The sequence below is a fragment of the Oncorhynchus keta genome, chromosome 35 (assembly GCF_023373465.1).
Source record: "Oncorhynchus keta strain PuntledgeMale-10-30-2019 chromosome 35, Oket_V2, whole genome shotgun sequence".
In the NCBI taxonomy this organism is placed as follows: domain Eukaryota; kingdom Metazoa; phylum Chordata; class Actinopteri; order Salmoniformes; family Salmonidae; genus Oncorhynchus; species Oncorhynchus keta.
Window position 1 is genome coordinate 53576201 of NC_068455.1, and position 12719 is coordinate 53588919.

Below are 12719 nucleotides of genomic sequence, written 5' to 3' on the forward strand. Positions count from 1 at the left end.
GGATAGTCAGTTTTACTAGGGTAAGCTTGGCAGCGTGAGTGAAGGAGGCTTTGTTGCGGAATAGAAAGCCGACTCTTGATTTGATTTTTGATTGGAGATGTTTGATGTGAGTCTGGAAGGAGAGTTTGCAGTCTAGCCAGACACCTAGGTACTTATAGATGTCCACATATTCAAGGTCGGAACCATCCAGGGTGGTGATGCTAGTCGGGCATGCGGGTGCAGGCAGCGATCGGTTGAAAAGCATGCATATTAATGGTCATGATTTTGGAATGATATGTTCGACAAGCAGGTGTCCACATATTTTTGGCCATGTAGTATGAGAACATTCATACTACATTGAAAGAATGTCTGCCAAATAATTTGCATAGAGCGAGGCACCAGGAAATCTGGTCACACGGCGGAAACAGTGGACAGATGAAACACATATAAACACCATGTGTAGACACAGCAAACGTTGAGCAGATAGTGATTGGACCATATTGATCAGATCACGAAACCCACATGTTAGCGCAAGGTGTAAAGAGGCTACACACACACACACACACACACACACACACACACACACACACACACACACACACACACACACACACACACACACACACACACACACACACACACACACACACACACACACACCCCAGCAGCAGCAAAGTCTCAGCTATACAACATGCATTCAGGGCATCTATTCATTACCTTCACCTCATTCATTAAAGAATGAATAAGCCATCCTCAGAGCATAGCGATCCTGTTTCTCCTTTGTTCATAGCTAAGGTTCCCTTTGGGTCATTTTGGCACCATAACGCTCCCAATTAGTGTACCGGGTGCATCTCACAGCTATAAATATCCTAAACAGGTTCTTAACCTATTGCCACCACAAGAAGAGAGGGGAGAGTGATAGTAGTGCTATGTTTACAGGGTGTTTCATTTAAGGGAGCATTTTATAGTGGCAACTAATACATACTGTAATGAAACAGGCAGTGAGCAGGTCTCGAACCCTCGACCTTCTAGCCCGAGGTCCGGCGCGCTATCGACTGTGCCGCAAAAGCATGCTTGTGCAGCAGAGTCGATTTCCTACTAATAATTAGATTTTGGCAGGCTTCCTTGGAATTGAACATATTGTAACAACCCTGGGTTTATAAGGGTTTATAGTTCTAAAAGGGTGACACACAGAAGAGGATGAGATGCTGTAATGTTTGTTCAGTGATAAAAATCTAATAATTTTAGATGAAGTTATTGTCTTGTATTGAACATTTTCACTACTATGCATAGAAGAGGGGTGAATAAGCTTGTATGTCAAAGTGCATTTTGTAGCCTACCTTTGTTCGTTCTGAGGATCTGTCTCATACATATAACTTGACCAGCATGAACATGATGAACCAGGTTAGGGAATGTTTATTACCATACATCATTTCCCCTATACAATACTGCAACTTAGTGGCCATCTTTGGAACTGCGCCCCGAGAGGGATGAATCAATACGGTGTGTGTGTGTGTGTAGAAGGCTGGGATCTGTTGTTGTTGTTGTTGTTGCACAGTGGCAGCCAAACAACACATTCATCACCAAGCTAGATGTCACCGGCCCCATTGCTGCTATGTGTGGAATTGATCAACCATCAGTGGAATTTATCACATACACTTCATATTGACAAAGCAATCATGCATGCATTTTTCTGTGTATCACTGTTCCTCCACTCTCACAAGACAAATGGGTGTGTCAAAATGTTTTTTTTTTCTTTCTCATCCGTTTCTACTCTCCTTCAAAGAAAAAAAGGGAATTCAAATAGAGATTCATAAATGTTTCTTCTCTGTGGGGAGTGAGTCGTCAGTGCTGGGTAAGCTTTAGTTCTGAACACCGAATGAGTCAAAGACGAGTCCCCACCATACATATCCTCAACGCAAATATCACAAACGCTTTCCTTTGTGTCTTTGGGTTACAAATAGTGTGGGGGGGAAGCAAAAGTCACTCACTGAAGACAGCATTGTTATGCTTTATTCGTTTGTCTATGGTATACAAATATTCACACACCAAATGTTCAAAGAAATCTGCTAACATCTCGTCAACATTCCTATGTCCTGCTCATCTATAACTATTTTTTTTTTTGTGGATGTAGGATGTAGGAATACACTACGATAGCAAATATGTCATATCCGTAGAATTCTGATATTACAAATTGCATATGATAAACAGAACCCATTAACTTTACTCTTCAGCTTAGCTCGTCTCCTATAATGTACATTGCTAGTGACCATTCTCTTTCATAGCGTATAAGTAAACAGTGGAGAAAGAAGTTGAAAGAGGTAACAGGTTAGAGTAAGGGTAAAATGTCCAGGAAAAGCTCAGGGATGTTTACAACGACAAGGTACGTTAAGGTTATGGGTAAAATCTGCATATTCTTTATCACTCTTCAGTAAAAAAACGTAGTTAGTCCTTGTGAACCCCCACCACTAGAAATCACATTTCTATTTAAAAAATGTCTACAAGAACAAAATAATGTAAAAACAACGTCCAGATATTATATACAGTTGAAGTCGGAAGTTTACATACACTTAGGTTGGAGTCATTTAAACTCGTTTTTCAACCACTCCACACATTTCTTGTTAACAAACTAGTTTTGGCAAGTCGGTTAGGACATCTACTTTGTGCATGACACAAGTCATTTTTCCAACAACTGTTTACAGACAGATTATTTCACTATCACAATTCCAGTGGGTCAGAAGTTTACATACACTAAGTTGACTGTGCCTTTAAACAGCTTGGAAAATTCCAGAAAAAAAATGTCAGGGTGTTAGAAACTTCTGATAGGCTAAATGACATAATTTGAATCAATTGGAGGTATACCTGAGGATGTATTTCAAGGCCGACCTTCAAACTCAGTGCCTCTTTGCTTGACATCATGGGAAGAAAATCAAAAGAAATCAGCCAAGACCTCAGAAAACAAATTGTAGACCTCCACAAGTCTGGTTCATCCTTGGGAGCAATTTCTAAATGCTTGAATGTACCACGTTCATCTGTACAAACAATAGTACGCAAGTATAAACACCGTGGGACCACGCAGCCGTCATACCGCTCAGGAAGGAGACGCATTCTGTCTCCTAGAGATTAACGTACTTTGGTGCGAAAAGTGCAAAACAATCCCAGAATAACAGCAAAGGACCTTGTGGAGATGCTGGAGGAAACAGGTACAAAAGTATCTATATCCACAGTAAAAATGAGTCCTATATCGACATAACCTGAAAGGCCGCTCAGCAAGGAAGAAGCCACTGCTCCGAAACCGCCATAAAAGAGCCAGATTATGGTTTGCAACTGCACATGGGGACAAAGATAGTACTTTTTGGAGAAATGTCCTCTGGTCTGATGAAACAAAACTATAACTGTTTGGCCATAATGACCATCGTTATGTTTGGAGGAAAAAGGGGGAGGCTTGCAAGCCAAAGAACACCATCCCAACCGTGAAGCACAGGGCGGCAGCATTATGTTGTGAGGGTGCTTTGCTGCAGGAGGGACTGGTGCACTTTACAAAATAGATGGCATCATGGGGGAGGACAATTATGTGGATATATTGAAGCAACATCTCAAAACATCCGTCAGGAAGTTAAAGCTTGGTTGCAAATGGGACTTCCAAATAGACAATGACCCAAAGCATACTTCCAAAGTTGTTGCAAAATGGCTTGAGGACAACAAAGTCAAGGTATCGGAGTGGCCATCACAAAGCCCTGACCTCAATCCTATAGAAAATGTGTGGGCAGAACTGAAAAAGCATGTGCGAGCAAGGAGGCCTACAAACCTGACTCAGTTACACCAGCTCTGTAAGGAGGAATGGTCCAAAATTCACCCAACTTATTGTGGGAAGCTTGTGGAAGGCTACCTGAAATGTTTGACCCAAGTTAAACAATTTAAAGGCAATGCTACTAAATACTAATTGAGTGGATGTAAACTTCTGACCCACTGGGAATGTGATGAAAGAAATAAAAGCTGAAATATATAATTCCCTCTACTATTATTCTGAACTAAAAGTGGTGATTCCTAACTGACCTAAGACATTGCATTTTTACTAGGATTAAATGTCAGGAATTGTGAAAAACTGAGTTTAAATGTATTTGGCCAAGGTGTACGTAAACCTCCTACTTGTGTGTGTGTGTGTGGTGTGGTGTGTGTGTGTGTGTGTGTACCAGTTAAAAGTTTAGACATTCTCATTCAACGTTTTTTCTTTATTTTTACTATTCTACACTGTAGAATAATAGTGAAGACATCAAAACTATGAAATAACACGTATGGAATCATGCAGCCCAAAAAAGTGTTAAAAAAATCTAATTATACGTTATTTGAGGTTCTTCAAAGTAGCCACCCTTTGCCTTGATGACAGCTTTGCACACTCTTGACATTCTATCAACCAGCTTCATGAGGTAGTCACCTGGAATGCATTTCAATTAACAGGTGAGCCATTCCACAAACTTAATTTGTGGAATTTCTTTCCTTCTTAATGCATTTGAGCCAATCAGTTGTGACAAGGTAGGGGTGGTATACAGAAGATAGCCCTATTTGGTAAAAGACCAATCCCATATCATGGCAAGAACAGCTCAAATAAGCAAAGAGAAATGACAGTCCATCATTACTTCAAGACATGAAGGTCAGTCAATACGAAACATGTCAAGAACTTTTAAAGTTGCAGTTGTAAAAACCATCAAGCGCTACGCTGAAACTGGCTCTCATGAGGACTGCCACAGGAAAGAAAGACACAGAGTTACGTCTGCTGCAGAGGATAAGTTCCATAGTTACCAGCCTCAGCCCAAATAAATGTCTCACAGAGTTCAAGTAACAGACACATCTCAACATCAACTGTTCAGACGAGACTTGAGTCAGACCTTCATGGTCAATTTGCTGCAAAGAAACCACTACTAAAGGACACCAATAAGAAGAAGAGACTTGCTTGGGCCAAGAAACACGAGCAATGGACATTAGACTGGTGGAAATCTGTCCTTTGGTCTGATGAGTCCAAATTGGAGATTTTTGGTTCCAACCGCCGTGTCTTTGTGAGACGCAGAGTAGGTGAATGGATGATCTCCGCATGTGTGGTTCCCACCGTGAAGCATGGAGGAGGAGGTGTGATGGTGCTTTGCTAGTGACACTGATTTTTTCAAAGAATTTAAGGCACACAACCAGCATGGCTACCATAGCATTCTGCAGCAATGCGCCATCCCATCTGGGACTATCATTTGTTTTTCAAGGAACAATGACCCAACACACCTCCTGGCTGTGTAAGGGCTAATTGACAAAGAAGGATAGTGAGATGGAGTGCTGCATCAAATGACTTGGCCTCCACAATCACCTGACCTCAACCCACTGAGATGGTTTTGGTTACTACATGATTCCATGTGTTATTTCATTGTTTTGATGTCTTCACTATTATTCTACAATGTAGAAAATAGTCAAAATAAAGAAAAACCCTTGAATGAGTAGGTGTGTGTGAAAACTTTTGACTGGTACTGTATATATACATACACACTACATTATCAAAAGGATGTGAAACCACTGCTCATCGAATATCTCATTCCCAAATCATGGGCATTAATATGGAGTCGGTCCTCCTTTTGCAGCAATAACAGCCTCCACTCTTCTAGGAAGGCTTTCCACTAGATGTTGGAACATTGCTGCGGGGAGAGCATTAGTGAGGTCGAGCAATGATGTTGGGCGATAGGCCTGGCTTGCAGTCGGCGTTCCAATACATCCCAAAGTTGTTCGATGGGGTTGAGGTCAGGGCTCAGTAGAGGCCAGTCCAGTTCTTCCACATCGACAAACCATTTCTGTATGGACCTCGCTTTATGCATGGGGGCATTGTCATGTTGAAACAGGAAAGGGTCTTCCCCAACCATGAAACAGCCCCAGACCATTATTCCTCCTTCACCAAACTTGCGTATCCACTGCTCCAGAGTACAATGGCAACAAGCTTTACACCTCTCCAGCCTACACTTGGCATTGCTCCCAGTTTGGAACTCTGTAGTCAGTTTTGCAAGTGCAGACAGACAATTTTTTCGTGTTTTGTGCTTCAGCACTCGGCGGTCACGTTGTGAGCTTGACTGAGCCCTTGTCGCTTCTAGACGTTGCCACTTCACAATAACAGCACTTACAGTTGACCTGGGGCAGCTCTAACAGGAAATGCATTTGACGAACTGACTTGTTGGAAAGGTGGCATCCTATGACGGTGCCACGTTGAAAGCTCTTCGAGGCCATTCCACTGACAATGTTTGTCTATGGATATTGCATGGCTGTGTGCTCGATTTTATACACCTGTCAGCAACGGATATGGCTGAAATAGCCGAATCCACTGATTTGAAGGGGTGTCCACATACTTTTCTATATGTAGTGTGTTACAAAACAATAAGAACACCTGCTCCATGATTGACCAGGTCAATCCAGATGAAAGCTATGATCGCTTATTGATGTCACTTCTAAAATCCACTTCAATCAGTGTTGATGAAGGGGAGGAGACAGGTTAAATAAGGATTTCTAAACCTTGAGACAACCGAGTCATGGATTGTGTATGTGTCCCATTCAGAGTGTGAATAGGTAAAACAAAAGATTTAAGTGCCTTCGAACGGGGTACGGTAGTAGGTGCCAGGCACACCGGTTCGTGTCAAGAACTGCAACATTACAAGGTTTTTCTCACTCAACAGAAGTTTCCCATGTGTATCAAGAATGGTCCACCACCCAAAGTACATCCAGACAACTTTACACAACTATGGGAAGCATTGGAGTCAACATGGGCCAACATCCCTGTGGAACACTTTTCACACCTTGTCGAGTCAATGCCCCGGTAATTGAGGCTGTTCTGAGGGCAAAAAGGGTGGGTGCTACTCAAAATTAGGAAGGTGTTTCTAATGTTTGGTATACTCAGTGTGTGTGTGTATAAATAAAATCCATTGCAAAAAAACATTGGAAACACCAAGCGATTTTGGCTTCAATAGCCTACCATGTGTTGCATCTCCAATGCCTCTCCCCATGCATCATTCTCATCTGTATACATTAATATTTACTTGGCGAGCAGCGGCGGTCCTTTCCCAGAATACAGGAAAGCAGTAGTGCAACAAACTTAAGTAGTATTTTTTTTTTCTGAAAATAAACGTGTCAAGTACAAGCCCCTCAACCCCCAGATAGAACACAAGTGAAATGTATTGTTTGTTTCTTTAACTGAAAAAGAACCAGAAGACGTTGAGTGAGCAGTCTCATGCTTTTCACGGTTGCCTGGGCGATGGCAGCTGGCATGACCCTTTACCTTTTGACCTTTCTGTGACCTTTGAAGGCTTAACTTTGAGGCTATGAGTGAGCAAAAACAATTCATTAAAAGGCATTATTGAGGTGCCCAGACAGAGCTTTTACATTCCATCTTTGGAGAAAAAAAAGGAACAATGGAACAAAAAAAAATGTTTTAGCTTCCGTTGACAACGTACATTTTTTATTAAGGCTAAAAATGACTTCATCTTGATCCTTTTTTTGTCCCGTCCCCTCTCTCTCGCTCTCTGAGTACTACTACTTTTTCTTCTTGAACAAGCTCTTGATCTTGGACGAGGACTTCTTGGTCTTGTCTCCGTTGTCACAGGAGTCCTGAGAAGAGGTCCTCTGTAGTTTCTTCTCCATGCCCCCCGCCCCCCTGCCCTCATTATCCAGTGAGGTGAGGGATGGGTTGCGCCCCACCACCACCACCACCCCGCCTGCCCCCGTCATGCCCGCGGGCAGCTGGCCCATGCTATAGGACTTCTCCAGGATGCCGTTGAATACGGCCTTGTTGACCGCCGTCGGCGTGGTGAAGGACATGCTGTGGGACTCTGGGATGGAGCCACGGGTGAGGTCGGGTGAGCCCTTGTGTTTGTGCGAGTGCGTGTGGGAGTGTGAGTGGTGCTCCAGGGCAGGGGAGGGGTTGGCCGAGGAGGAAGTCGAGAGGGACGCAACCCCCCCTTGAGGAGGGGGTGAGTCCCGGATGTAAGTCTGAGGCTCCTGCTGGCTCAGCATCATCAGCTCTTCGCGGGAGATCTTGCGGTAGGGGGGCTCTGGTCCTGGCGTGCAGGGGTTGGCATAGGACTGTTTCCGTCCCATGGAGGAGTTGAGAGAGTCTGTGTCTGAGGACGTATCCTGAGTGTCCCTGTAACAGAGAGAGACAGAGAAGCAGGCAGAGATGAGAGGCAGACAGACAGAGCAGAGACACACACAAAGCAGACAGAGACAGAGCAGTCAGAGACCGAGTGTTATAGAAATACAAATAATTACAATGCAACTAATATCAGCACACATTCAATGTCTTATATTCTAAATAAATTACCCTAAACTGATCCAGTATAAAAGAGGGCAGAGGTTGTGAAAGGTAACATACCCCTTTCTCTCGATGAAGAGGATGTGTTCTTCTTCACCCTCTGGGTGGTAGGAGAGGGGTGGGCTGGACATAGAGAGCAGGTCAGGGTCGGCCGACATCATTGAAGGCTGCGGGGTGCTGTAGAGACTCCGGCGGGACCGACACAGGCTGCTGCTGCGCGTCAGAGGGGGCCGCATTATAGAGGCTGCTGGGAAAATACCAGAGAGAGTAGGGATGTAGGTTACACAGCCAGATGTGGTCATAACGATGGTCGGACTGAACCCGGACTACAGTACTCGGACTGAACACACACACAACTTAAAACACACATTTTAAATCTATTTTAGCGTTGTTGATGTAAAAATCAGACAAAGTAAACTCACATGCTGTACTGGCCATCATCACTTTTGTAACGCGTTACATAATCAGATTACTTACTGTATATGAGTAACAGAGTAAAGTAACACATAACTTTGTCAACTTTTTTTATTACAGTTACTTTGTCAAACAATGAGCAATACTTTCAGATTCATCTCTCTACCGGTCGCGTGTTTCCATGATCCGATCTCAACTTGTTTCTTAATTTAGTTCTCGAGCGAGCGGAAGAAGGCTGTTTGAGGGACGTGTCTATAACCAGAACTGGTCTGACCAAATCGGAATCCATGCTTCAAGATTGTTTTGTCACGCGGACTGGGATATGTCCTGGGCATCCTCTGAAAATAACATTGACCAATACACTGACACGGTGACTGAGTTCATCAGGAAGTGTATAGCGGATGTTGTTCCCACTTTGACTATTAAAACCTACCCAAATCAGAAACCGTGGATAGATGGACGCATTCGAGCAAAACTGAAAGTGTGAATCACCGCATTTAACCATGCAAGGTGACTGGGAATATGGTTGAATACAAACAGTGTAGTTATTCCCCCTGTTAAGGCAATCAAACAGGCAAAACATCAGTACATAGAAAGTGGAGTCGCAATTCAAAGGCTCAGACACGAGATGTATGTGGCAGGGTCTACAGACTATCACGGATTACAAAGGGAAAACGAGCGACATCGCGGACAAATTGAAGTCGCGGACGTCTTGCTCCCGGACAAGCTAAACACCTTCTTCCCCCACTTTGAGGCCCACTTCCAAGGACTGTGGGCTCTAGTTCTCTGTGGCCGATGTGAGTAAGACATTTAAACGCATTAACCCTCGCAAGGCTGCCGGGCGGCTCAAGATGTCCACCATTGTTCCTGTACCCAAGAAAGCAAAGGTAACTGAACTAAATTACTATCGCCCCATAGCACTCACTTCTGTCATCATGAAGTGCTTTGAGAGGCCAGTTGAGGAACATATCACCTCTACCTTACCTGACACTCTAGACCAACTTCAATTTGCATACCGCCCCAATAGATCCACAGATGATGCAATCGCCATCGGACAAGAGGAATACCTATGTAAGAATGCTGTTTATTGACTATAGCTCAGCCTTCAACACCATAGTACCCTCCAAGACTGCCCTGTGCAACTGGGTTCTGGACATCCTGGGCCGCCCCCAGGTGGTGAAGGTAGGAAACACCTCCACTTCGCTGATCCACAACACAGGAGCCCCACAAGGTTGCGTGCTCAGCCCCCTCCTGTACTCCCCATTTACCCATGACTGCGTGGCCACGCATGCCTCCAACTCAATCATCAAGTTTTCAGACGACACAACAGTTGTAGGCCTGATTACCAACAATGACGAGACAGCCTACAGGGAGGAGATGAGGGCCATAGTGGAGTGGTGCCAAGAAAATAACCTCTCCCTCAACAAAACGAAGGAGCTGATTATGGACTTCAGGAATCAGCAGAGAGAGCACACTCCTATCCACATTGACGGGACCACAGTAGAGAAGGTGAAAAGTTTCAAGTTCCTCAGTGTAGACGATTTGAAATGGTCCAGCCACATGGATAGTGTGGTGAAGAAGGCGCAACAGCGTCTTTTCAACCTCAGAAGGCTGGAGAAATTTGGCTTGGCCCCTAAGACCTACAAACTTTTATAGATGCACCATTGAGAGCATCCTGTATTACCTCCTGGTACGGCAACTGCACTGCCCGCAACGGCAAGGTGGTGCGGTCTTCCCAACGCATCACCGGGTACACACTGCCTGCCCTCCAGGACACCTACAGCACCCGATGTCACAGGAAGGCCAAAAAGATCATCAAGGACATCAACCACCCGAGCCACGGCCTGTTCATCCGCTTACCATCCAGAAGGCAAGATCAGTCTAGGTGCATCAAAGCTGGGACCGAGAGATGGAAAAACAGCTTCTATCTTAAGGCCATCAGAGTGTGAAATAGTCATCACTAGCCGGCTACCAACCAGTTACACAACCCTGCAACTTAGAGGCTTCTACTCTATATAGAGTTGATGTCAGACATTTACATACACTTAGGTTAGAGTCATTAAAACTCATTTTTCAACCACTCCACAAATGTTTTGTTAACTTCACTAGGGTAGGGGGCACTATTTTCACTTCCAGATGAAAAGCGTGCCCAAAGTAAACTGCCTGCTACTCAGGCCCAGAAGCTAGGATATGCATATAATTGGTACATTTGGATAGAAAACTCTCTAAAGTTTACAAAACTGTTAAACTAATGTCTGTGAGTTTAACAACACTGATTTGGCAGGAGAAAACCCATCCAGGAAGTGGGATTTCTTTATATTTGTATTTTTCTATTGAATGCCATTACAGTATCCATTAATTTAGGACTCAAATTGCACTTCCTATGGCTTCCACTACATGTCAACAGTCTATTGAAATGGTTTCAGGCTTGTATTCTGAAAAATGAGTGAGTAAGACCACTCTGAATGAGTGGACCTTACAGTGTCCCAGAGATTTTTAATGCGTACGACCGAGAGCGCGCCTTTCTTGTTTACCTTTTATATTGACAACGTTATTGTCCGGTTTAAATATTATTGATTATTTAGGCTAAAAACAACCTGAGGATTGATTATAAACATCGTTTGAAATGTTTCTACGAACTTTACGGATACTATATGGATTTTTCGTCTGCCTGTTGTGACTGCGTTTGAGCCTGTGGATTACTGAACAAAACGCACAAACAAAACGTTTTTTGAATATAAACAGGGACTTTATCGAACAAAACAAACATTTATTAAGTAAATGGGAGTCTTGTGAGTGCAACCATATGAAGATCAAAGGTAAGTGATTAATTCTCTCTCTATTTCTGACTTGTGTAACTCCTCTACTTGGCTGGTAATTGATTGTAATGATTTGTCTGCTGTGCGCTGTTCTCAGATAATCGCATGGTATGCTTTCGCCATAAAGTGTTTTTGAAATATGACACCGTGGTTGGATTAACAAGAAGTTCATCTTTAAATCGATGTATAACACTTGTATGTTTTGTGAATTTTTATAACGAGTATTTCTGTTTTTGAATTTGGCACTCTGCAATTTCACTGGATGTTGGCCATGTGGGATGCTAGCAAACTACAGTTTTGGCAAGTCGGTTAGGACATCTAATTTGTGCATGACAAGTCATTTTTATAACAATTGTTTACAGACAGATTATTTCACTTATGATTCACTGTATCACAATTCCAGTAGGTCAGAAGTTTACATAAACTAAGTTGACTGTGCCTTTAAACAGGAACATTTCAGAAAATGATGTCATGGCTTTAGAAGCTTCTGATAGGCTTATTGACATAATTTGAGTCAATTGGAGGTGTACCTGTGGATGTATTTCAAGGCCTACCTTCAAACTCAGCGCCTCTTTGCTTGACATCATGGGAAAATCTAAAGAAATTAGCCAAGCACTCAGAAATAAAATTGTAGACCTCCACAAGTCTGGTTCATCCTTGGGAGCAATTGCCAAATGCCTGAAGGTACCACGTTCCTCTGTACAAACAATAGTACACAAGTATAAACACCATGGGACCACGCAGCCGTCATACTGCTCAGGAAGGAGAGGCATTCTGTCTCCTAAAGATGAACATACCTTGGTGTGAAAAGTGCAAGTCAATCCCAAAACAGCAAAGGACCGTGTGAAGATGCTGGAGGAAACAGGTACAAAAGTATCCACAGTAAAACAAGTCCGAAATCAACATAACCTGAAAGGCCACTCAGCAAGGAAGAAGCCACTGCTCCAAAACCGCCCAAAAAAGCTAGGGTTTGCAACTGCACATGGGGACAGAGATTGTACTTTTTGGAGAAATGTCCTCTGGTCTGATGAAAAAGAAATAGAACTGTTTGGCCATAATGACCATCGTTATGTTTGGAGGAAAAAGGGGGAGGCTTGCAAGCCGAAAAACGCCATCCCAACCGTGAAGAACGGGGGAGGCAGCATCATATTGTGGGGGTGCTTTGCTGCAGGAGGGACTGG

General features: G+C 43.4%; 1 protein-coding gene across 4 annotated transcripts in view; it reads right to left on the reverse strand.

The window, feature by feature from the left end:
- Nucleotides 1–1976: 1976 nt before the first annotated feature.
- Nucleotides 1977–12719, reverse strand: part of LOC118368621 (stromal interaction molecule 2) — a 100323-nt gene continuing 89580 nt past the window's right edge. For 3 of the 4 annotated variants that reach the window (XM_052495743.1, XM_052495747.1, XM_052495746.1), the window contains 2 exons: nucleotides 8366–8552; nucleotides 1977–8137 (listed from right to left, as the gene is read on the reverse strand). In XM_052495743.1, the coding sequence (XP_052351703.1) occupies nucleotides 7528–8137; nucleotides 8366–8552 (797 nt within the window). In that variant the 3' untranslated portion in view covers nucleotides 1977–7527. The remainder of the gene's footprint in view (nucleotides 8138–8365; nucleotides 8553–12719) is intronic. The other variant, XM_052495744.1, reaches the window with a different exon arrangement.